At 41.4% G+C, this 27634-nt stretch overlaps 1 protein-coding gene across 2 annotated transcripts in view; it reads right to left on the bottom strand.

Moving 5' to 3' along the window:
- RH1 (RNA helicase 1) overlaps positions 1-27634 on the bottom strand; it is a 367146-nt gene that overhangs the window by 148303 nt on the left and 191209 nt on the right. For both annotated transcript variants that reach the window (XM_089404445.1, XM_089404446.1), the window contains one exon: positions 14519-14776. In XM_089404445.1, coding sequence (XP_089260571.1) covers positions 14519-14776 — 258 coding nt within the window. The remainder of the gene's footprint in view (positions 1-14518; positions 14777-27634) is intronic.

Raw genomic sequence — 27634 nt, 5'->3', positions numbered from 1 at the left:
GAGCTCAGATTGGAATGTCGAAGCAGTAGATGGTAAGCTAAGAGAATGTAAAACCTAGCCATAGAGCTAAATTTGAATGTTGCTCAGGAAATTGGAAATAGTGTGTTATGATAGAATAGGGGAAATTGTGCTAAATAGGCCAAAGCTTTCAAAGGCCATAATTTTTAGCTCGGGACTCAAATTTAGACAAACAGATAGTCGATAGAAATTTATTGAGAAGGAGAATGCTATAATGTTCCTAAGTAGGAATACAAGTGATATTAAGCAAATAAACTGTGCAGCAAAATATAAAAAAGAAATACACATCAAACATCCATGGAAATGCTACAAATAAGGAATTCTTGAGCCATATTATTATGAATCTGCAAGCTAAATACAATATATATTGGGATGGTGCACCTGGGCTTGTCCCAATGAACAAGCAAGACCAACCCTAGGTGGGAAAATGGTTGAGTTGAAGGCTGCCCAGCTGCTGCACCACTTTGCACTGCGCTGCCCCAAAAAACTGTTGCACTACTGAACTTCGACTAGATGGAAAGTGCTCTAAAACTACCCAGAAAATTATATCCTTTTAACCGCGAACCCCTTGGCCAAAACCCAGAAAAACCTAGAAAGGATTTTAGTTGGTTTTGACTTTGCTTCTTTAACCCCCTTTGAGCCTCACCCCAACTATGGCTGTCAAATTCAACCTGCTGGAAACTGCCTGCAAATCCCTTTGCAAACTCCTCCAAAATGTTGGATTTACCTATGCTATCCAACTCCTAACTCCCCTAATGGTTCTTGGCCAAGATTAGTTGCTCCCCAGTCACCACGAATTCCTGTTGGATGGCCTTGCGTTGTCCCTCTGCTCAAAAATGTGACTTACTGATGTGCTGGTCCAGCTAGTTGCAAACTCCAGAAAAAATTCCCTCACTATGTTGCTTCCTCAGTTCTCGGACCTCCCATCAAGCAATGAATCCCCTGCTGGCCTTCAACTCCTCCTACGTGTTTTCTAGCTGCCCAGAAATACGTAGTTCCCTTGATGCACTGATGACTGAAGTGTGTTGCTGCCCCTGACTCCTTGAAACTCCTGTAGAACAGCCTCCATAGGGCGGGCACGGATGGTCCCCCGAAGTAGAGGTCGAATATTCCGCGTGAGAGATTCGTGGCTAAACAGTCGGTAGACTTGCTAAACAACAAAGCGTACAAGTGAGTGTTTGTTTGCAAATGTAGAAGATAGTCCAAAACAAGAGTTGATCCATCCTTATATTACCTTGGGCTTCCTTAGCCTCATGTGGGCCCCTCCATCCACCCATTCGATTTCCCTCCAAACATATCGAATGGCCATGTTCGAATTCCCCATGTGGGTGGTCTCCACATCCCACTAGTTGCTAAATAAAGTCGAATTTGCCCCAAAGTTCCTAAGTCAAAGTGTGGGGTCCTCCTCCTAAGTCAAAATTGTGCCAAAAATGTGTAGCTGCACCCTGTGACTAATGTTTGTGAGAAGGGACATGACAGTCCTCCCCTCCCAAATGTTGCTTGCCCTCAAGCAACCTCAAAGTTGGGTGCTCCAATATGTGCTCAGCCTCCCAAGTGGCATCCACATCCGACAAGTTCTTCCAGCGTACCAAGAACTCCCTGATGGCACTGCTCCTCAGTCTCCTTTCCCTGCTCTCCAAAATGACCTCTGGTTCCAGCACCAAGTGGCCCTCATCATCCAGTGGGGGTAGATCAGTTGTTGTCGTCACCTATTGTCCCAACACCTTCTTCAGGCATGAGACATCAAACACGTTGTGGATCCTACTCCCTTGAGGCAGCTCCAACTGATAAGCCAACTCCCCAACTTGTCTAGTCACCCGGTAGGGCCCATAGAAGCATGGTTGTAGCTTCTCGGCCCCCTTCTATTTCAGTGTAGACTGGCTGTAAGGCTGCAGCTGGAGGTATACCAAGTCCCCCTCCTCAAAGTGTCTCTTTTTCCTATGTCGGTCTGCGTAAAGTTTTTGTTGATTTTGGGTTGTCACCAAATTATCCTTGAGAGCCTTGAGGATATCTTGGCTCTCTTGGACCCAGTCTTTGGCCTTTGGGGCCCCGTTGTCTCCAAAAACAATATTGGCAAAAGTCAGGGCATCATATACATAAGGGCACGGAAAGGAGTCATACTAATGGACATGTTGTGCATGGTGTTCTAGCAGTACTCGCCCAGATGCAACCATCAAATCCACGTCCTCTGTTGACCTATCACATAGTTCCTCAAGTACCCCTCCAACCACTAATTAACTCTCTCCGTCTGGCCATCTGTTTGAGGATGATAATTGGTGCTAGGAGTGAGTTCCGTCCCAACCAACCTAAAGAGTTCTTGCCCAAAGCCACCCATGAATCTGTTGTCTCTGTTGCTCATTATGTTCTTGGAGAGCCCATGCAGTTTGAAAACCTCTCGGAAGAACAACTCGGCAACCTATGCAGCCGTGTACCTAGTGGGGATGGCGAAGAAGAGGGCAAATTTGGTCAACCTGTCGACCACTACGTATATGCAATCCTTCCCTTGCACTGTGGGGAGCCCAGTGATGAAATCCATCGAAATACTTTCCCATTTCCCCTCCAGGATGGGAAGTGGTTGTAGCAATCTTGCAGGGTGGGTTAGCTCCCCCTTGTTTCGTTGACAAGCCTAACACTCCCGTACGTGTTGTAGCACGTCCTCTTTGAGGCCCATCCATGTGAATCTCTCCCGAACAACCATATATGTCTTCTGGGACCCCTGGTGTTCGAACAGTGGTGAATCATGAGCTGCTTGGAGTACCTTCTCCCTCAACTGTGAGTTGGGCACCAAGTAAATGCACCCCTTGTAATAGATGACCTCATCCATCACACGGTAATGCTCATCTACATGTGTGGTGAATATGAGCTGCCTGGAGTACCTTCTCCCTCAACTGTGAGTTGGGCACCAAATAAATGAACCCCTTGTAATAGATGACCTCATCCATCACATGGTAACGCTCATCTGCATGTGTCCCTTCCAATACCTCGCATGCCCTCCTATCCTTGGAGTACTCCACCAATAGCTGAGCCTTCCAATCCTGGCAAATGCTCATGAGAGATAACCCAGTTGGTCTCCGAGATAGAACATCAGCCACCACATTGTGCTTCCCCCGCACATACTCTATGTCGAAATCACAGGCTTGCACCTTGTTGACCCATCTTTGTTGCCTGTCATTAAGGCCCTACTGCCCCATGAAATGTCGAAGACTGCTGTGATCAGTCTTCACTCAGAACCGGTTGCCCACCAAGTATTGGAGGAACTTGGCCAATGCATGCATAATGGCCAGCATTTCCTTGTCATATATGGAATATGACAGCTCATGCAGTAGGAGCTTTCGACTCTCGAAAGCTATGGGATGCCCCTCTTATGACAATACTACTCCAACTCCTACCCTGAATGCATCACACTCCACCATGAATGGCTGAGAAAAGTTTGGAAGTGCCAAAACAGGGCAACTGCTCATCACCTCCTTGAGGCAATCAAAGGCACCCTGTGCTCCATCAGTCCATGCCAAGGCCCCCTTCTTCGTCAAGTCATTCAAAGGCATTGCCCGCTGTGAGAACCCTTTGACAAACTTCCTGTAGTAGGTGAAAATGCCCAAGAAGCCCCTCAGCGTAGTGATATCTCGGGGTACTAGCTAATCCCGAATGGCCCGAATCCTCTTCTCATGAAATTTCACCCCATCTACTCCAATGATATGCCCTAGGTAGGGCATCTTTGTCAACCCAAACTCGCACTTGTACAGCTTGGCATAAAACTATTGCTCCTCCAAAATGCGCAATACCTCCTCCAAGTGTTGGAGGTGCTCCTCCCATGTTTGGTTGTAGAGCAAAATGTCATCGAAGAACACTAGAACGAACCTCCTCAACTGTCCCCAGAAGACATGGTTCATGCAAGACTGGAATGTGGCCAGAGTGTTGGTCAACCCAAATGGCATGACCAGAAACTCAAAGTGCCCATAGTGGCACCGAAAAGTTGTCTTAGGGATATCCTAATCCCTCACCCTGATCTGGTGGTACCCTGAACGCAGATCAATCTTAGAGAAGTACTTGGCTCCTCTAAGCTCATCCATCAGCTCATCAATGCGGGGAAGAAGGTACTAGTTCTTTAGAGTCTTCCGGTTGAGGGCCCGGTAGTCAATGCACATCCGAAGTGTTCCATCCTTCTTCTTCACCAGCACTGCTAAAGAAGCGAAAGGACTGGAACTTGGCCTAATGTGGCCCAATGCAAGCAGCTCCTGGATGGCCTTCTCTATCTCGTCTTTATAGGCTTTGGGATGCCAGTAAGTAGTAGTGATCACTGCCTGTACACCCGGCTTCAACTCAATGGTGCGCTCAAATCCTCTGTCTGGTGGTTGCCCGAGTGGAATGTCCCCGAACACTACTGCATGCCTGTCCAGCAAAGCCTGTATGTCTGTTGGTGGTGGTTGCGCCTATCCCCCAGCCTCTGAGATCCTCAACTCAACTTCCCATGCAATGTCCCCATGCCATAGGCCTGCCTCCATCCTGTGGGCCGAAACACTCTGAGGTGGGTAAGACTGCATGCCTCACAAGACTACCAGTTTGCCATCTGGCCCAATGAACTCCATCTCTGGTTTCCTCCAATCTGTTGTGACTCACCCAAGGGAATACAACCATTGGACACCCATCATCACATTGGTGTCTGGCACATCAACCACAAAGAAGTGGTTCGTCATCGAGTAGTTACCCATAACTACTGTCAAGGAGGGCACATATCTAGTGCACTGGATGGTACAGTCACCTAGCACTAGGACTGAGAAACCCTCAAACTCTATTGTGGTGAGGCCCCTCCTTTGGACCAGCTGGGCATCTATGAAATTGTGGGTAGCCCGACTGTCCACCAACACTGACACCCTTTGTCCCTGTACAGTACTTCTGATCCTCAGTGTCAAAAACTTAGGAATCTCGCATAAAGAAGCAAGGACTCCTCCTACCAGGGCAAAAAATTCCCCTCCCTGTGGAGGTGGTGGTGGTGGCCCTCTGTCTACCGGACTCTCTCCATCTATCCCACCGCAATCCTGCTCCACCTCATCCTCTTGGTCACTGTCAGAAAAGACCTCAATGTAGTGTGCTCTACTTGCAGTGCACCTATGGCCAGGTGCCCAGGGCTCTCTGCATGTGAAGCAAAGCTTCCTCCTCCAGAGGTCCCTCCATGTCTCCTCATCTAACTGCCCCCATCCCTGTATGGTCCTCGACGGTGGGGGTCTAGTCTCATGCCCCTTCTGTGGGAAAGGGGTTAGTGCAGGAAATGGTGCTCTAGACTTGGGGATGGCCCCCTGTAGATCTCTGGCGCACAAGACTACTTCCTGCAGCATGGAGGGTATGCATGACTTCACTAGTCCACACAGGGGCTCAAGCAAGCCCTCAATGAAGGTATACACCCTCCTTGCCTCGGATAGATCCGGGACCATCACTGACACTCCTAGAAAATCTGAAAAGTACTACTCTGGGTTGCCTATTTGGCGTAGTTGTATCACCTCTCTGAAATAAGCCTCCAGATCCCTCTGATCAAATCACTCCACCACCCTTTGGGTGAAGTCCTCATAAGAAACTATTTGGGCATGCCCTAGGGTGGTCAAGCCATGACACCACCAATCATGGACTTCCCCCTCCATGTGCAGCATGGCCATCTTAATGGCTTCCTGCTCTGTCATCCAGGTGAGTTGAAAGTATGTATCCTTCTTTTCAACCCAAGCCCTAGTTGTGCACTTGGCAGTGCCATCAAACATAGGAAAATACATCCTCCCTATGGTACTCTACAGCTCATAGTTTTGGGTCCCTTGTCCTCCGTACCCCTTGTTCTTCTCACTCTACTTGAGCTTGCAGTAATCTCTGAAGGAGAGGGCTTCCTTGAAGTCTTCATCCATAAACTGCCACTCTCTGAAGTAATCCCCCATCTGGGGAGGATCTTCCTCCCTTGTAGGCTCGATTTGTGCCACTGGCATGAAAGAAGGTAGTGTAGCCCGAGTCGACACACTGACTGAAGGGCGTTGCGTTGTTGGTGAGAGGTGATCGAAACGCTGAGAGGCCACGGAAGCTTCCCCAAATAGAAACCCTCTAGGCGTGGTCCTTTCTCTGTTTTGTGACTTGATCTCCTCCAACATGTCTTTCTGCCCCTTGGCCAAGTCACTCAAGGCCCTCAGAAGGCTGTCGAAAGCCATCTCCTCCCTGCTCTTGGGCTCTATCATTTCCTCCTCTTTGGCCACTACTTTCCCCCTGTCCTCCGTGTCTGGAGAAATCTCCAACTCCCTTTCTCTGCTCCTGTACCTCTATCTACAGTAGGTGATGTTCTTCTGGTCCTCTTCTCTCATAGGAGACAATCCCCACAGCTGAGCCAAGAACTAGGCTCTGATACCATTGTAATGTTCCTAAGTAGGAATACAAGTGATATTAAGCAAATAAACTATGCAACAGAATATAAAAATGAAATACACATCAAACATCCATGGAAACGCTGCAAATAAGGAATTGTTGAGTCATATTATTATGAATTTGCAGGTTAAATAGAATATATATTGGAATGGTGCACTTGAGCTTGTCCCAATGAACAAGCAAGACCAACCCCAGGTGGGAAAATGGCTGAGCTAAAGGTTGCCCAGCTGCTGCACCACTCTGCACTGCGCTGCCCCAAAAAATTATTGCACTACTGAACTTTGACTAGCTGGAAAGTGCTCTAAAACCGCCCAAAAAATTATATCCTTTTAACCCCAAACTCCTTGGCCGAAACCCAGAAAAACCCAGAAGGGATTTTAGTTGGTTTTGACTTTTGTTTTTCAACCCCCTTAAAGCCTCACCCCAGCTATGGCTACCAAATTCGACCTGCTTGAAACTGCCTGCAAATCCCTCTAGAAACTCCTCCAAAATGTTGGATTTACATATGCTATCCAACTCATAACTCCCTGGATGGTTCTCGGCCAAGATCAGCTACTCCCCAAGTCACCACAAATTGTTGTTGGATGGCCTCTGCACTGTCCATCTGCTCAGAAATGTGACTTACTGATGTGTTGGTCCACCTAGCTGCAAACTCCAGCGAAAATGCCCTCACTATGTTGCTTCCTCAGTTCTCGGATCTCCCAGCAAGTAATGAATCCCCTACTGGCTTTCAACTCCTCCTGCGTGTTTTCTCGCTGCCCAGAGATACACAGTTCCCTTCCTGCGCTGATGACTGAAGAATGTTGCTGCCCCTGACTCCCTGAAACTCCTCTAGAACAGCATCCCTAGAGCGGGCACAGATGGTCCCCCGAAGTAGAGGTTGAATCTCCAACGTAAGAGATTCGTGGCTAAACAGTGGGTAGACTTGCTAAATAGCAAAGCGTACAGGTGAGCATTTGTTTGCAAATGTAGAAGATAGTCCAAAATGAGAGCTGATCCCTCCTTATATTCCCTTGGGCCTCCTTAGCCTCAGGTGGACCCCTCCATCCACCCATTCAATTTCCCTCCAAGCATATCGAATGGCTAAGTTCGAATTCCCCATGTGGGTGGTCCCAACATCCCACTAACTACTAAATAAAGTCGAATTTGCCCCAAAGTTCCTAAATCGAAGTGTGTTGTCCTCCTCCTAAGTCAAAATTGTGCCAAAAATGGGTAGCTGCACCCTGTGACTAATGTTTGTGAGAAAGGACATGACAAATACTCCTACCAACCCAAAATTTGGATTGAGGTGGGAAATATCCTGAAATTTTCAAAAGAAGGCTATAGGTGTCCTATAAGGCAAGGCCAAAAATAAGAACCAGGAGTATGGGGGATACTCGGATGTATTACAGTCATGAAGAAAAGGTCAAGGCCATGAACATTAACATGGGTGATGATGGAACAGAGTCAAATGGTCATGGAATGGACAAGCCAGAAGATAGAGGGTTGGAAGAGACTGTGAGGAGTCTCCAAATGGAGGTGCTCAGCTATAAAGTTGATGATGAAAGATGGATAAGAGAACAACAACAAATAGATTTTAAAAAGCTTGAATAAATTGCGAATGAGAATAGACCATGGGTTTGATTCTAGTAAAGCAGAGAAACGTCACACAAGAGTTAAGGGGAGAGTTGTTGGAGGTTCAAAAAACTCTAGGAGTGTTGTTGGTAAGCCTCGTCATGCATCAAGGAAATCCACTAAGAGAACCCATGTATCCTCAAGATCATAAAGTAGCTCAAGCATGTCACTAGTTAGGTGGCCAAGAAGGAAACCAGACCTGCACAGTTTACAAGAGGAACTTAGAAAGATAAAGCCACCTACATTTAATGGTGAGCATAAGAAGGAAGAAGATGTAGAAGCTCGGTTGTTGGAAATGAGAAAGTGCCTTCAGCTACATGATTATTCTTCCAATTTAGAGGCACGAATTGCCATATATCACTTGAAAGGGAAACCAAATTTATGGTGGGGAGCAGCTCAAGGAAGTAAAACATCTAGATGAAAAGAGGACTTCATGGAAGAAATTTAAAAGGTACTTCCAAAGGACGTACTTGTCTAAACATTATTATGCGAGAAAAATGTAGGAGTTTTCTGAACTCAAACTAGACAATGGAGGTATGTAGCCAGAAATTCATCCAGTTATTAACGTATTTAGAATTTATCAGAGATGGAAAGTTGGAAAGACAAAGGTATCTGTGTGGATTACCACCATTTTATAGTGACAATTAAATTTGATTAACCGAAGACTTTCAATAAAGCTAAGAGGAAGGCAGAATACCTCTATGAATGGGGTAAAAGAAATCAATTTTCCAAAGGACTTGGGATGACAAGAAAAGAAGCAAGATGGAAGAAAGGAAGAAAGGGTTCAAACCCTCATCTTTCAAAAATGATTCTCAAGCAAAACAACGAACACAACCAGCACATAGTGAACAAAAGGTGGTTGATTCATTGAGCAAGAAACCAAAATTTCAACCCGTTAGATGTTAAGGTTGTCACGGAGAATACAAATATACGGACTATCCACACAAAGAAGAAAAATTGAGGATTGTACACCACATTCAAGGAGTTGATACAATGGAGGACATGGGTAGAAGCATGCCCAGAATTTATGCAGCATTGGTTAACAGGCAGACTGAACATTAGGCACACATGATCGAGTAGAAGGTAAGTTAAATAATCAACCCATCGCTATTTTAATTGATTCTAGAGCTAGTCAGTTATATTGATCCTAATTTGGTTAAAAAAATTAACTTGAATAAAACGAAGCATAGCAGGGCCTGGTTAGTTCAGTTAGCTACAGGATCTAAAAGAAGGATAAGAGAATCGGTGAAGGAATGTCCCATTAATATGAATGGACTAGATACAAATGCAGATCTAAACATAATACCACTAGGATCGTATGATTGTCCAATTGGCATGGATTGGCTGGAAGAGCATCATGCATTATTAAACTGTTACAACAAAACATTTACTTGCCTGGATAAAGAAGGGAAACAAGGGCAAGTGCAGAAAATACCAAGGCCAATTTTTGTTAAAGAAATGTCATCTGCGCAACTAGAGAAAATTTTAGAAAAGGGTGCCAAATTTATGCAGCCCACATGGAAGAGATGCCTAAAGATCCAGCACCATGTATGGGCAACCACCCAATACTTAAGGAATTGTAAGATGTGTTTTTGGAAATGTCAGGATTACCATCAAAAAAGGACATTGACTTCTCTATAGACATGGTACCTAGAGCTACAACGATGTCCAAAACACCATACAGGGTGGGCACACAAAATTGAACGAATTGCAAATACAGCTAGAAGAGCTCTTATGAAGAGGGTACATATGTCCAAGTGTATCACCTTGGGGTGCCCCGGTCTTATTTTTTTAAAATGAGGATGGCACACTGAGATTGTGCGACTTTCATTAGATGAACAAAGTCATGGTGAAGAATAAGTATCCAATGCCAAAGATAGATGATTTCTTTGACCAACTTAGAGGAGCTAAGGTATTTTCTAATATCATCAACTAAGAATTAAGGAAAAGGAAATCAGGAAGACAACATTTCAAAGTTGATATGGACATTATGAGTTCGTAATGGTACTATTCAGACTATCTACTGCCCCTTGGTGCTTTCATGTGCCTCACGAATGGTGTTTTTCGAGATTATTTGGATAAGTTTGTGATTATGTTTTTGGAGGGTATCCTCATATATTCAAAATCTAAGGAAGAGCATAAAGAGCATTTAAGGATGTTGGTATGGGTACTCAAGGAGCATTAGTTATATGCCAAGTTGAGTAAGTGTTCATTTTATTAGAGAAAGATCCATTATTTGGGTCATATTATTTCAAAAGAAGGGATAGTGTTCATTTTATCAGAGAAAGATCCATTATTTGGGTCATATTATTTCAAAAGAAGGGATAGTGGTAAACCCAGAAAAGATTAAAGCAATTAAAGAGTGGGAAGCACCCAAGAACGTGGCAAAAGGTAAAATCTTTCATGGGTTTAGCAGGCTATTATAGAAGATTTATTGAAGGGTTCTCTAAGATATCCCATCCTATTACTTCCTTGCAAAGGAAAGGTGCAAATATAATTGGTCTCATAAATGTGAAGAAACCTTTCAGCATTTATAGAGGTTGTTATCAATTGCGCCTATATTGAAGATAGTTGACCCATATAAAGACTTTCTTGTGTGCACAAATACATGTAAAGAAGGACTTGGAGGAGTTCTCATGCAAAACGGGCATACGATATGTTATGAATCCAGGGAGCTCAAAGAGCATGAAAAGAATTATTCCACTCATGATTTAGAGCTAGCAACCATTATACATGCACTGAGGATGTGGACGCATTACCTCATGGAAAGAGGTTTGAATTAAGAACTAACCACATTTGGCTAAAGCATTTGTTTGGACAGCCACATTTAAATGCCAGACAAATTAGATGGCAAGGATTTTTGGATGATTATGACTTTGAAATTAAGCACATAAAGGGTAAGGAAATAAGGTGGCTAATGCACTCAACAAGAGGGTGCATGCAATGCATGCTACAGCCATAAGCACATGTAAATCTGATTTGAAAATAAGAATTTTAGAGGTTGGAATTCAGATCAGCAATATATGGAAATAAAAAGCAACTTACAGCAAGGCAAAGTACATCCCAAATATAGGGATTATAAAATGGAAGAAAATGGATTTCTTTTGTATTAAGGCAGGAATTATGTGTTGAATTCCCAATAGCTGGAAAATTTAGTGCTAAGTGAGATGCATAGATTGCGTTATGCTAGGCACCCAGGGTATCAAAAGACAATCTCAGCAGTCAGAAAACAATATTGTTGGTCAGGTATGAAGAAAAAAGTGGTTGGTTATATAGCCAAGTGTTTGTAATGCCAAAAGGTTAAAATTGCACACAAGCACCCAGCGAGGTTGCTATAGCCAATTCCCATTCCTGAATGGAAATCAGAAATTGTTTGCATTGATTTCATTACAAATCTTCCCAGAACAATGAAGCAACATGATTCCATCATGGTTTTAGTGGATAAACTCACCAAGGCTACCCACTTCATTCCAATGAAGTCAACACAAGGCAACTAATATTGTTGAGATTTACACGAGGTAAATTTTCAAGTTGAATGGTCTGCCCAAGGCAATCATTTCAGATAGAGATCCCAACTTTATGTCCAATTTTTGGACAAGATTATTTAAGGGATTTGGGACTGATTTAAATTTTAGTACATCCTACCATCCAAAATCAGATGAACAGATGAAAAGAGTTAATTAGGTCATTGAGGACATGTTTAGGATGTATGTGATGGACAAACCATCAAAATGAGAAGAATATTTGCACCTGGTGAAATTTGCTTATACTAATGGGTACCAAGCATCTTTGAAGATGATCCTTTTTGAAGCGTTGTATGGAAGGAACTGCAACACACCAGTAAGTCGGGACAGTTCAATTGACAGGGTCATTGTTGGTCCAGATTTTCTCGGAGAAATGTAAGAGCAAGTAGCAAACATTAAAGAAAGTTTGAAGGTTGCCTAGACAAAAAAGTTATGCAAATAGGAACAAGTCAAACGGGGAACTCATCATTGGTGACCATGTCTTCTTGAGGGTGAAGGCAAGGAAATTTCCTTAAAATTGGGCAGTTGTGCAAAGTTAACTACGAGATATCGTGGATTGTTTGAGATTCTAAAAAGGATCGATCCAGTTGCATATAGAATTGCATTACTAGCATCCAAGCACATACATAATGTCTTTCATATTTCATTGCCGAAAAAGTATGTTCCTGATGCTAACAATGTAATTGATTGGAATATGATTAAGGTGGAGCCCGAGGGAGGATTTTAGGTCCAACCAATACAGATCTTGGACAAGAAAAGTCAAGGTGCTTTGGAATCGAGCCGTCACCTCAATAAAAGTGCAGTGGACCCATTTCAGTCCTAAAGATGCTACATGGGAGCATGAGGATATGATGAGGGAGGAATACCTTCATCTTTTTGAATGAGCTATTGTATATATGTGTATTTATATTGCATTGAGGACAATGTCTAAATAAAAGAAGAAGGGGGGCGGGGGGGCGAGGTGCAAAATGTAACACCCCTATTCGACTCATGGAATGTAAATAGCATGTATATGCAGAACTAGGCTGGTGAGCCAAGGACATCTTTCGAGGGTCGCGACGCCGATGTGTACGTGTGTATATGTGTTATGGGGTTATTGTGCCCGTATGCACATGTTTTATATTTTAAGGCTAGAAGGCTAGGTAATGTAATTATGTAACACATGTATATTAATAAAATAAATGGTTGCAGACCGAAAAGACAAAAAAATATGGGGGGCTAAGACTCCATGGATGAGTGAAAAGGGGTTTATATGATTTAATAATTATAAAAAGTGCCCATGCATATAACCAAAGTCCACTAAGGGGCTTGGGTGAATGCCAAGTGGAAAAAATAAGCGTGCATACAAAAGGGGCATGTTTGGCACAGTGAAGGACACACACAAGGGATTTTCCTATGTTGTGGCACGTGTACGGATGACTCTTGTTAAGGATTCTGGAAAGAGGGCCATAGAAGCATGGAGTCTGTGGTGGAAATGGAGACCTGGAAGGGTGCCTAAAAGGCTTGGAAGGGCAATGGAACTCCTAGAAGCCATAGGACTACTATTTGGAGGTTGTCGAGGTTGGTAACTTCGCTGAGGCCTGGAAGGGTGCCTGGAAGGGAACCTGGAAGGCCTGTGAGGGCAGTGGAACTCCTTGAAGCCACGAGATTGTCGATTGGAGATTGTCGATTGGAGGTTGTCGAGCATGGTACCAGGTTTTTGGGCAAGTTCATCTTGATACCCCATGGAATCAAAGCCCCAACTCGAGGGTGACCCATTGTTGAAAGAAATGAACAATGGGGGGTCTATCGTTGGGTGCAACATCGAAGGTCTGCAATCAGTTGTACAATTTTAAAGATAAGCATTTGTCCTCTATTATTTTTATTTTCGTTGCAATGTTTTTAGATGTATGTTAATGAAATATATCTGATTGTTAATCGAAAATAGATAATTGTGCTAGAGTATGCATGCGCCTGCAATTTAGATTTTAGTATATTTTTAGAATATGCATTGCATTATGTACATTGCCAAGTGGAACTCTCCCAGAAAAGGAAAAAAAATTCAAAGCACAAATTGCCATTGGTTATATGGCACAGGATTGGGCCTCAAGAGAGACAGCAATGAGCCGCCACTGAGAAGGAAAAAATGAAGGCTAGGAAAGTCACAAAGAGAGGAAATGGGGAGGCTATGAATTGGGAAGAGAGGGCCATAACATGTGGAAATGACAAGAGGGGGGTTGCAGCTGAGGGAGAAGGGACAGGGATGTAAGGAAAGGGTGGAGGGGAAGGTACCGCAAAGGTGACGAAGGAAGATGATGGGTAGGTGAGGCCACAAGCAAGTACAAGGGATCAAAGACAAGGTGGCTGCATCAAGATGCCTGCAATCAAAAAGGGCCCAAGAGATTTTAGCAAAACTCATGTCTCAATCTTCATACATGCTTGAAGGGATCATCCATAGAGGTCAGCATTGATTGGAAATTGTAAATAGCCCAACCCCCAATCTTTATGTTGCCTTATCGTGTCGTATACACATTAGAACTCTTTATTCACTCTGAAAACTGCATTGTACAAATATTTTTGAAGGAATTGTTAGCAATGCTTCTGCTAATTAAAAGTTGTCATTAGGTAATGTAAGTAACAAATCAAAGCAAAAGGCTTTTTGCTCATTCAAGATGCCAAAAATATATCTATGGATGCCTATCCGAACATCATTGCAACACTGACTTAAATAAGGTAACCTAACCTTCTTTATGTACACATTTAATATTCTGTATAATAAAAGTATTATTTTCTCCCAAGAAAAGCATAAAGAGGAAATCTGCTATTAGCGTTCAATTAATATTCTGGATCTGATAAGTCAAAGCCTTCAAAGACAAGCCCATGTGTGCATACAGAGAACAAAGGAATAGACTTTTGCATCAGTACAAAAATTAGTGATGAAATTCCATTATATGCATTCAAAAAATTGTCAATAGCAATAGTGTTCAACGTACTAAATAGCAAAGATGTTCTAGTGTGAAACCCTTCGTACTGGAAATGTGATCCATTAACCTTCCAGGCGTAGCTATCAAAATATCAACAGAACTTTCTGAAGTAGCCATCTCCATACCCGTAGGATCACTAAGATTCTGCACGGAATTCCTACGGTGCCTAATGAATTGAGCAGTATCAGCTGCTAATGAAGTTTGTCCAACTGCCAAACCTACTGATAAACCCACTGCTGGTGCTATTGCATCAAAGACTGCTTTTACCTATTCAAAAATAACAGCAAAGAGAATTACACAACATGAAAATGTCATGAACTTCAGAAAATTACGCTTCTTATTTTATTGTTGCCAACCATGTACAAGTGGATTGAATGCTGATACATCTAACAACTACCGTGTTCCAACCCATTAGCAATAAAAATGGCTATATCCTTGCCACATAAACTTTGAACATACACCCATTGAACTTGACCAAAAATTCACAAGTACAAAAGCACTGCCATAAACTCATAATATACAGCCATACACATTGACCAAAATTCACCAGTAGAAAAGAACTACAAATAACAACACAAAGGGACAGTTAATCAGACAGCGGACTATCTTCAGTTTTTCTACTCAAACAAATCCTTAGTCTCAATCTCTTCAAGATAACTTAAGAATCGATCTCTTCAAAATAACTTAAGAATGGAGCTTTCGATTTGTCTACTCTGATTTCCAAAGAAAGCCTGAAACAATACCCAGAAAATCATATCAAGAAACCAATAAAAACACCACAAAATTTGTACAGCTTCCATTTAAAAGAAAGGAGATCAATTTCAATTCATTAAGAAGCTATATTAATCAGCACAAAGAAACCATTGACAAAAGTGTACATAAACAACATCTTCTGCAGGTAACACTCTCATTAGTGAGAATAAACCAAAAAAAAATGGAAATCACAAGTCAGTCTTGAAATAGAACTAATTTTGACTTTTATTTCGTAAAGAGTGCTATCACTCAGAATGAACTTCACAAAATTTCATCTTTACTGACTCAGCATCGACAACATGGATATTAGTGATTGATTCAGCATCAGCAATTTGCAGGTCTGTTATTCATCAACAATACGTAAGTACTTTACAAGGATTAGTACATTTTCATTGATCTTTATTCGCAGAGTTAAACACTGGAAGGGGTTCTTTCATGTAATTTTCAACATTTTCACAAGTTTAACATGTTTTCCATGCATTCACGTGTCATAAAAGAATTTTGCAAGAATTTCAAAGGTTTTAATTCAAAAATTATGTCATGATAATTTTATCTCAAAAATTCCATAGATCCACACAAAAACAGCAGCAATTAAAGAAATGTGCAAACACAGAGATAAAATGATGCAAGACCAGCACCATTTTACTGAAGGAACTGGAGGAATGATACATAAATCTTTGAGAATAAACCTGGAAATCAATTTGGCCCTTCTACTGAACTCGGCTAGGTAATATGCTCCAAAATTCGGCTCATCTGTTGTAGCCCAGGAGGGGAAACTCTGCCTCTGATTCGGCCTTTTCCAACCCAACAATTTATTCTCCAATTAGCTTCAGCAAATTCAGCCCCAATCAGCCAGGTAGTTTGCCCCTTGAGAGAGATGTGTTTTTCCTTCAGAAAATGCTGAACTTGGCCCTCTGGTATATTAACGGCAAATGGAAATTCGACCCAGCAATAATAAAATTTGATGTCCCTTTCGAAAATAGGCAAATTTGGCTTCTCCTTGCTCCTCAATTTGCTTCTGACTTTGCCAACTCGGCCCCAGCAAAATGTGAAATTCGGCCCAGTGATAAAGCCCACGAGCTCAGCCTTGCAATTCACCAATTCAGCCCCAGTAATCATAATAAATTTGGTTCATGCAAATGGATAAATTTGGCCTGCAAGATAAGATGATCTCGGCCCAGAAATCCCACAAACTTGGTCTCTGCTAAACATGAACTCAGCTCCCACAATAGAATAAACTCAGCCCTCGAAAAGCAATGAGTTCAGCTTGCACAATGGATGATGAAATCGTCCGCCATTTTAATCTTCTTGGCCACGATAACAACTTGCAATGCAATAATTGGCTAGGGTGTGTCTTTCAACACCAAAACTAGAAATACTAGGGTTTCCCCTTTTCCCGACAGCTCCTAGAGCTCCTTACCAATTTCCTCAAAAAATCTTCTCATGTCCTCCCTCAGTCTCCTTCACCCTTTTAATAATAATTTCCTTCTCCCAAAACCATGGGTAATACCATGGGTCACTTAATTTCCCGAAAGTGACTGTTTAACCCTTTAATTTAATTATCATTTATCTTACTATGGTGACCCCTTTATTTTCCATCAATAGCCCATGGGATCTAGATAGGTTATGACTCAACCTCCTTTTGCTTCTAGGAGTCAAAAAGGGACATTACAGATTGACTCATCATCGACAATTCATGGATATTAGTAATTGATTCAGCGTCGGCAGTTCTAGGATTAGTACATGTTCAATGATCTTTATTCTCAGAGTTAAACACTGGAAGGGGCGCTTTCATGAAATTTTCAACATTTTCACAAGTTTAACATGTTTCCCATGTATTCATGTGTCATGCAATACTTGGCACCTGCATAGGAAGGAAAGAACTTCAAAAGTGTATTTTTAAATTCTTTAATGGCACATTTCGGAAAACTTTCTAAGTTTAGAAAATTCATATTTCTAACAAGGGATGTGTTGAATACCCATTTCTTACTTGTTCAAAAGGATACTTTTCAAGATTTGATATTTGATATTTTTGAAAACTTCAATTTTTTAGAAATTTCATATTTTTTGACACCAATCACATTTATGGATACTCTGTTAAGCTAAGGACCATCTGATTTGTTATGACTGGTGGATCAACCATTCAAGTATCAACCTAGGCAAGCTAGTATTGAAGGAAGGACCATCAGAAAGTCTAAGTCAGATTCTGTGGTGTCTTACCTCACAAACTTTACCCAAGGGACGAGCTGGCTGGTGTAGGTGAAACGGTTCCAGATAGAGACCTAGTGAGTTTTGCCCTGATGGGTTTCACCAAGGCTTGGGAAACTTTTACGGATGAAATATGTGCCAGGGAGAAGCTTCTGAACTGGGAGCAATTATGGGGTGATTGTTTCCAAGAAGAACTTCACACACATGCTCAGCGAAGGTGTCGTACTAAGATCAAAGATGAAGAGAAATTTTCCCTAGCTGGTAAGGGGGGCAAGTCAAAGGGCAAGAAGAACAATGGTCATGGTGAGCTGAGCCCCGGCGGAGAAAAGAAGAAGAAAGATCTCAACAAGATCAAGTTCTTTTTGTGCCACCAGTTTGGGCATTATGATACTAAGTGCCCTAACCAGAAGAAAGGGTCCAAGAAGGACCAAGTAGCAGCCTCTACAGAGATAGACGAGTTCTCTTCTCATTTTGAGGAGATCTCACTTATTGCTTGCATGGAAAACTTGGCGGCTACTAGATTATGGTACATAGATAACAGTGCACCCTGTCATTTGACGGGGAACAAGAACTACTTCAGCCTACTGACAGAGAAGGACATGCAGTTCCATATTGAGATGGGAGATGACAGGAAGTACCAAGCCAAGGGCACTGGTACAATCAGATTTCAGAGGGAGTCAATAAACCCTTTGTTTCTCAGAGATGTTCTTTACGTTCTAACGCTCAAGAAGAATCTCATTTCATTTTCAGCATTAGAGGATAAGGGGTACGAGATGACCTTCAGAAAACATAGGGTTTTCATAAAACCCTCGACTCCAAGGTGGCTAAGCAGAGTGGGGTTAGACAGAAGAACCTGTACAAATTGCAATTTGAGACAACCGCAGCATTTACTAGCAGACGAAGTCGTGACTCAAGCAGGGAGCTTGGAGAGTTATGGCATAGGCGCATGGGACATCTACACCATGGCGCACTGAAAATTCTCAAGGAGATAGCAACAAAGCTGCCACAATGCAGCGTGGACTAGCATGAGGTGTGCAAGGGTTGCACACTTGAAAAGTATGCCAAAACCTTTTTTCCTAGCAAAGACAATAGGGCCAAGGGTATCTTGGACCTTGTTCATTCAGATGTTTGTGGTCCCTTCTCTTCAGTATCCCTCATGGGGTACAAGTACTATGTCACCTTCATAAATGATCACTCAAGAAAGGATATTCTTTATGAAGAAAAAGGACGCAATGTTCTCAAAGTTTTAGGAGTCTAAGGCCTTGGGTGAGAATCAGTCTAGCAAGAAAATCAAGGTGTTGAGGTCAGATAACGATGGGGAGTACACCTCAAATGCATTCAAGGAGCTTTGTGCCAAGGAAAGCATCATGAGGGCGTTGACCACACCAAATAACCCTCAACAAAATGGGGTGGCAGAGCGTAAAAATAGGGCAATAGGTGGACCAGCCAAAGCCATGTTGCATGACCAGGGGCTGCCCAAGTTTCTTTGGGTTGAGGCATGCAATACAACAGTTTTCTAACGAAATCGAAGCCCATATAAATTGTTGGGGCGAGCTACACCAAGAGGAGGCCTTTACATACAAGAAACCGAACATGTCACGTTTCTAGATATATGGCAGCCTGGTGTACTTCCATGTGACAACAGAGAAAAGATCAAAGTTAGAGCTTAAAGCAAAGAAGGGCATCTTCATGGGCTACAGTAAGACAGCAAAGGCATACAAGGTATATGTACCAACACTTAGGAAGACAGTCATCAGGAGAGATGTGAAGTTTGAGGAAGAAAGGGCTTTGAGGAAGTCCTTAAAGCATGAGTAGGGTACAATGCGGGAGGAGGAGCAACAAGCTCCCAAGAAAGATGCTCAACCAACACCAAAGACTATAGTTGTACACATTGATTAGTAGGCTAAGCAACTTGAGGATGAGGGGGACACGCAAGTGGAGGAGAGAGTGGAGCCCACTCAGGCAGGGACTCCCAACATAGGGAAGAGGAGAACAAGATGGGCACACAATTGATCCAAGAGGCATAGGAGCAAGTTGGTGCTCCTAGCACATCAATTCGATAGAGAAAACAACCATAGAGGTACATAGGGTATATGGCACTCATGACAAAGTTATTGGATGTCGATTCTTCCAACTACCAGGAGGCAACGACCCAGCAGCTGTGGAGAGAGAACATGGTGAAGGAGTATACCTCCATCATGAAAAATGGTCTAAGAGGTGGATCCATGGCCAAAGAGAAAATACATGGTGGGCTCTCGCTAGGTCTAAAAGATCAAGCATGGGGCTGATGGGAGCATTGAGGAATTCAAGGCAAGATTTGTGGCCAAGGAGTTCTCACAGGTAGAAGGCATTGACTACGATGAGACATTTGCCCCGGTGGCCAAATATTTGTCTGTCGGGACCATTATAGTCATTGTAGCTTAGATGGGGTGGAAGATCCACCAGATGGATGTTAAAATAGCGTTCCTCAAAGGGGTTGTTGGGGAGGAGATTTATATTGAGCAGCTAGAGGGGTTTAAGACATGTGACAAGTAGACTCACGTGTGTAGACTCAAGAGAGCCTTGCATGGGCTCAAACAGGCTCCACAAGCATAGTATTCTTGTCTTGACAGTTACCTTCAAGGATTACACTTCGCTAAGAGTTAAGCGGACCCCAACCTCTACTACATTATTGTTGGAGGTGAGCCTCTCATTCTAGTGTTGTATGTGGACAATCTGATTTTGACAAGCACTGATAAGCTCATCCAAGAACGCAAGAGATATTTTGCAAGCGAGTTTGAGATGAAGGATATGGAGTTGATGCACTATGGCAGTGGGGAGATCTTCTTAGGGCAAGGTAAGTATGCCCTAAAGATTTTGACAAGATTCCACATGCTGGATTGCCAACCCACAACCACGCATCTGGTCACAAACTAGAGGAAGGTTAACCAATCTAGATTGGAGCGAGTAAACCTCACGCTCTACCAACAATTGATAGGGTAACTTATGTTTTTGGCCAACACACTGCCAGACATATGTTTTGCAATTAACTATTTGAGCCAGTTCATGGTTGAGCCTACCAAGGTGCATTGGTTTGCTACCAAGCACATATTGAGGTATCTCAAGGGGACAATAGAGTATGGATTGTGGTATAGATAGGTTGATGAGGTGAGGCTTGAGGGCTTCACTGATGCAGATTGGGCAAGGAGTTCCACAGATAGGAAGAGCACATTGAGTTGCACATTCAGTGTTGGATCAACGGTTGTTTTCTGGTTCAGCCAGAAGCAAAGATTGGTTGCATTGAGCTACACAAAAGCGCGAAGCTATCTAGTTGAGAAAGCTACTCGTGGGCTTGTTTGGATAGGAGCTAGAGCCCACCGTGATCCACTGTGACAACCAGAGTTGCATCAAGCTCTATGAGAATCCAGTGTTTCACGAACGCTCATAGCACATAGCGATATGCTATCATCACATCAGGGATTTTGTTCAGAGATGTACAATTAGACTCCAATATATACCAACCAAGGAGCAAACAGCAGACATTTTGACCAAGGCTTTGCCAAGGGGAAGATTTGTTTACCTCAAAGACAAGTTGGGTGTAGTGCATAACACCTTCCTCTCTAAGAGGGAGTGTTGATTGGAGTAGAGCAGCAAGGGTTTTGCTTGCCTAGGTGTCAAAGCTAGCAAAGGAACCCACAAGACAACCACTTAGCAGATTATTAACTTACTTAATTGTTTCCTGATGTTGGACTTAGGAAAAAATAAAAAGGCCAAAGTCAACATGTAATTAGATCTCAACCCTTCCTCTTGAGTTAATCTCAACCATTGAAGATGGTGGTGGGCCCAGGTCGACTTACGAGTGAAAATAGGTCGCAAAAGTGATTAGTTTGATCTGCCATATTGTGTGCGTGTGTTAGCTGAGCAAAGAGGATATTAGGGTTTCAGCAGTCAATAGCAAGATTAGTGACCAAGAGGGATAGAGAGAGAGAGAGGGGGTCGAACAGCCCTTATCTTAGCTCAACATTAGAGCAGTCATATAGCATGCAGTAGCGCACAGAGAGAGGTCATATTGTGTGGTCATACAGCACATACAAGTTCGCAGAGAGGTCGTACTATGCAACCGTACAACAACAAAAGTGTGCAAGCCATACAAGTCGAGTCATTTGCTGAGGTATTTGATTTTTATTGGGAGTTGTTCAAAGAGTTTTTGTTGTAAAAGGGAAGTATAGCCTAGTAATAATTTCAGAAGATATTTTTTGTTGAAGCTAATAGAGAAACACACACAATTTGCAGGTTTTCCCCAAAGTTGGGGTTTCCTGGGTGTGTCCAGTGTTGCATATGTTAGTCTTCAATTTTATTTACTTCTGTTCTGCATGCTATGGTTAGAAAACTCAGTTGTATTTGTGATTTAAGTTTCAGAACAGCAATGTAGTTGTTTTCTTGGTGCATGCCTAGAAAATCATAAATCAGTTACTGGATTTCAAGGAAAATTAACATACTCCTTGGGGATATGCACAAATTTTGGTGGAAGATAGAGTAACTTGAATTTATGGATTATATTTTGAGAAAAACAGGCAAGATTGTATGGTTAAGTAGAGGAAAACCCAAAAAGATTGGATGACTTAAAGAAAGTGCAAATTAGGTCAAAATTAGGGTTTATACTAAAAATTGCAAGCACCTGTGGAGTTTCACCGTAAATATCCAAGTGGAACAGTGGTGTTCATAAACACCATTACACAATGAAGCACATCTTCATAAGAATATCTCAAAGAGCATAATGCATTGTGTGGAATGAAGCTTAAGCCTTGGCAATGAATCATCATAAGATTACCCCTAAGACTATAAAGGGTGGGGCTGCAATAACCACTAAATAGGTTAACCATACATAAGGGAATGATCAATTTACCCAAAGGCCCAATAAACCGATCAAGTTGGGTCTACATCAATGTTACATTTATTGTTATCAACAATTTATTGTTGGCAGTCCAAAATTTAAACTATTGGCAATATCAAAGAAAATATTAGAAATTATAGAGAAACTTAAAAAATACAAAAATAATCATTTTTTCAAGTTTTTTTTCTTTTAAAGCAACATCAACATCAAACAAACACATTGTCACACAAATATGAAAACAAAACTACAATATAAAATGTCAAGTGGTACATCAATCATTGATACTGAAATATGATATATGTCCCAAGTCATAAGTTCTGACAAGACAATACAAAATCACATTAAAACACAAATACATATATCTCATCAGATGATCATCATGAGGCATATGGATACTATAACGATAATCTAATAATCATAATGCACTAAGAAGGTGTGGCAAAGGATTGGGTTTAGCAGCGAGTTGTAAGGGTATACATGTAATATAATTATCGAACATGTTAATTTTGTTTGGGGCTAGATTGTTCTCTGTTGCAGATAATTGCAATTTTTAAAAAATTTCAACATATAGAATATATTCACCCCATAACATCATATCATCATTAGCAATTATGTAGAGAGAACAATAAACATCAACAATTTAGTGGAATAATAAAGAACAACAAAAGAAAATCATAACAATAGAGACACCATGATTTAGATCAGAGGCTAGGGCAAAACCCCACAAGGGGAAAAACCCAACCAGATTCTTCTTCTATTAGATATTCATCAATTTTTCATTTGAGATACAAAGTAAAATGAGAATGAGATACAACAATCACATCAGGTCTCTTAGGGCCAACCCAAGTCAATTCACAACTTTGTTTGCAAACTGAACGAAACAAGTCCAAGAGAGTTGTTATCATATCGTTGCCATATACAATATCATATCTACCATAGAAACACTATCACATCTGTCACCCATCATGTTATCACTATCATCAAGGTCACTGTCACAGCTATACTATCATGTCATGGGCACCATCATATCAAGAACATTGTCATGTATGCCATATAGAGGTTATTGCCATATCTGTTGTATTGGGGTGTCTGCCATATAACAAGGTCACTGCCAAAAAAGAACATGTCATTATTGTTATTAAGTAACACATCACTTCCAAGTCACCATCATCATTGTTTATCGTTATTGTCAAGCCATACATCAGAGATGCATTACCAGTCATAGCCAAACATCAATGTCATTTTTATCATGTGTCACAAGAACAAAGTCATCCTCATGTATCATAAGAACAATGTCACTGCTATCATGTATCATAGGAGCACGATCATTGTATCATAAGAGTGTGGTCACTGTCATCATAAGGTAAGGTCGTTGTCAACATATATCATAAGTAATATGTTTACTACCATACTCATATATCCATGTCACTTTAGATCTTAGTTATGCCTCACTTTTATATAGATCCCTGTCATCAAGTATCAGTATCATTGCCATACAAACTCAGCCACTCTATTTATATAGCAGTATTATTGCCATCATGTAGTATTACCAAAGGTCATTTCCAAAAACATGAACCACAACGAGAATTATCGAATGAGTGCAAGCCATAGTAAATGAATACGAGATATACAAAGATAATCCAAACTACAAAGGATAGAATCGAGCCATAGTGATGTGTGGGTCATATCATAGAGACAAGGAGCCATATCACAGATGAATGCGAGCCAACACAGAGATGTGAGGACAACAGAGAAATCACATATATATGTATGCATGCCATAGGAATTGATGTGAATTATACATAGATCATGCCATTGAGGATTAATGTCATAAACAGAGATCGAGAAACTGAGAATTGATGTAACGGTGTTATGTATGCGATCCAATGAGCCATACAGAGATGAACGAGCATACTATAGACATCAATGTGCCATGCCATAGTGATCAATGAGCCCAGCCAAAAAAATGAGATAATACAAGCCACTGTAGTATATATGTGTGTGTGTGTGTGTGTGTCACAGAGTGTTGAAGTTTCTAAGTTTACTTAGAAACCCTCCATGCACTTTATCTTATTTATTCCTACCTACTTGTTAAATTTTTTAACAAGTTATTTACAATGTAAATACTGAAAATAAACACTAGTGCAAGCTCAACATATTACAGATTAGCAACTAAAAGAAACATAAACAAACACGCCATATGACACCATTATTTTTGGACTAATGTTCCTAGCAAAACCCAATGTGGGAAAACCGGTGCAGCTATCTGAGGGTTTTCTTATTAAGCAAAATCAGAGTACAATTTGGGTGTTGAAACTGGCCGACCCAACAGAGAATTTCCTTGGCAGTAATACCTCCTAGTTTCTGACAAATCTCTTGGCTGAAACCCCGAATAAGACTTCTGGCAGCTACTCAGCACCAATCTGCCCTAGAAACCCCAGCGTCAGCCTCTCTCTGGACTGCGTCAACCCCTCTCTGCCTCACGTTGGCCCTGCGTCACCCCGGATGGGTCTACATCAGCCCTAGGAGGCCCTGCGTCAGCCCTCTGGCCCTCTGCATCAGCAACGTTGGCCTCTCTAAGGCTCTGTGCAACTCCCAGCTGGCTCTGCGTGGCCCTACGTGAGCCATGGCTGGCTCTACGTCAATCTCCTTAGCTATTGCACTACTCTCTCGGCACTATCTCTACCTTTCTGTCGCTCTATACTCAAATGCCCCTCAACTGCATCTCCCGATCACTAATTCTATCTCTCTTAGCAAACCCCGCTCTAGAGAATAGAATGACTGATCACTCAAGTGTGTTCTCCAAGCGATCCTCAAGCCTCCTCTTATACTTTTCCTGTTGACATATCAACGGCTGAAATTAAGTCCCTAACCAACGGCTAAGATTAGATCTGGCTTGATCCATGTCTTTTGGACCATTCTAACACAGTTTCATATTAATACAGATTAATATTTTATTTTCCCTAAGTTTAGACTTAGGGACTCCATTAAAAATATTAATTATTTTAATATCTCATGAACTGTTTAGAATCTGCCCAAACCCTTTCTAGGTATTGGAGATCTCATGTGCCCCAACCTCTCCACCCAATTTCATGGCTAGAGCACATCCGATGCTACCCCAAATCAACACAGAGATTATACAAATTATGCCACAAGGACATATGAACTTTGCCACAAAGATTCGTCCAGAAAGAGCCACATACCCAAGATTATCTTCCTCAGAAATCTTTACAGAAGACCATCAAAATTTCTTCCATAGAGAGACCATACGAATTCTTCCACAGAGAGACCATACGAACTCTTCCATAGAGACACCATATGAATTCTTCCACATACCGAAATTTTTTTCTCGCTTTGATGGAGAGATTAGATGCCAAGATATAGATGTTTGACCATGCAAAAAAGGTGTCTTTTAGAGGCACACCGAACTGACCCTAACCCATCAATTTGTCAACCCGATTTGAGAGTTTAGGAGGGAAATATACTTAAATTTAAATTTGCTCATGATAATAAATATATTTTTCCTTAATGATTGATTGCCCAATTAAATAATATTTCTTTCTTCCAATTTGAATTCTCCTTTTGACCAATATAAATCCTTTTTAGGCATGATGGGCTTCCCTTTGGGGCAGTTGGGTTTCCCTTGGGGAAATTCATCCTGAAGCTACCCAAATTTTAACACAACACAGCAGGAACATTACACAAATAATAGATAGATAATCAATTGCTTCTAACTTTATTGGCACAAATGTACTAAGAAGGACATGTCAATAATCATGTGGTGTTTGAAGCTGCCAGGATGATCTATGAAGAATAAAATACCAATCTTCTACATTGTCCATTGCATCCCTGAATGTTGTAACAGACCGTTGTTGGTACGAGATTGCGGTTGTGTTGTTGTTGTCTCTCTTCAGGCTAGTTTTTAGCCCAACTCTGCCCCGACTACGTTATACCATGTAGAGGGTTGTGACTACTCATAGAGATTCTTGATCTGCTCTGAGGCAGATCTCTACTAGTACCGGCCTACCCTTACCACTATAACCCAGGTCTAGTGCTTGTTGTCACATAGAATGTCTAGGCACCGCGACAACGGCTCAGATCGGGGGTTGTCACGTTGATCCCCAATCACTCTGTTTGAGTTGTCTCCCAATAACAGACTAAGGGGGGTAGACCCTATGGAAAGAGGAAAAATTAGTTGGGAACCAACCAACCTGGGAGACACAGCTAAGAAACCAATACTTGTTTTAGATTGGGCAAGATTTTAAGAATTCAAAATGATTTGAGGAAAGTGATACCAGTGCCTTGTGAAGTCAATTATCTTGCGAGGAAATAAGGTCCAAGTAAACGATGGGAAACTGTTGCTAAATGACTTGACTGTCTCATGCAAATGCAAAACTTAAAGCTATGTGAAATGCAAGGACTTGGTTAATTTTAGTTAAATGAGGGCCTAAAATTATTTATGGAATATGTCTTAAATGTTATTTAACTTAAGGCTCAGAAAAATGGTGATCTTAATGTGAAAACAGGTACTTATACCAGCAATGTAAAATGTAAAATCTGCACAAGTAATTACTAAAATCTACAATAGGACTAAAATGTAAAATGCTGGAAATAAAACACTTTAAATTCAGAAATCCATTTGCATGTAGTACTCAATCAAAGATCATTGGATGCACAAGTAAAACTAGATTAGTCCTACTTGCATGAGCATGTAAAAACAGATGTACTTAAGAATTTAGGCCAAGTGCTTAAACTCAGATTACATCAATGAAATATTAATCTGGTAATCTGCTCTTAAATCAAGTGTTAATGCCAGCAATATATTCTAAAACAACTGCACTGTAACCATGCAATATTTAGATTTTTCTATGTATAACAGCAGAAACTTTTAAATGACAAAATGACAACTACAATTCAGAAAAAAATTTAGTTTAATTCTTTCTAATCTACTGATGTATTTGATCTAAAAACTCAGAAATAAATTACTGAACAGCATTCAAACAGTTTTTAGAAATTTGAGTGCAAAAAGTTACTGAAGATAACTTATGTTTCTGCAATTGTACAGTAATAAAATGTAAATTAAATTTGCTGCTAAACTCCAGCTAATTGCAAATCTATGTCAGTATTAACCTTGCTTTCAAAATGAAATGAAGAAAGGTTAGAGGGTGTGCACCAGTCAGCCCTTAGGGGCTTGAAGACACCTGAAGATATGCTGCCCGAATCACTGAAAATCCTCAACTCAGAAATTTTTTGTGAAAAACTTTGTTAAAAATTTGTTAAATTTTTTTGGG

Source organism: Pinus tabuliformis, chromosome 2_2, assembly GCF_031772625.1.
Source record: "Pinus tabuliformis cultivar Carrire ecotype Pingquan chromosome 2_2, CPIR1, whole genome shotgun sequence".
Lineage (NCBI taxonomy): Eukaryota > Viridiplantae > Streptophyta > Pinopsida > Pinales > Pinaceae > Pinus > Pinus tabuliformis.
This window is presented reverse-complemented; position numbering and strand designations above follow the sequence as displayed.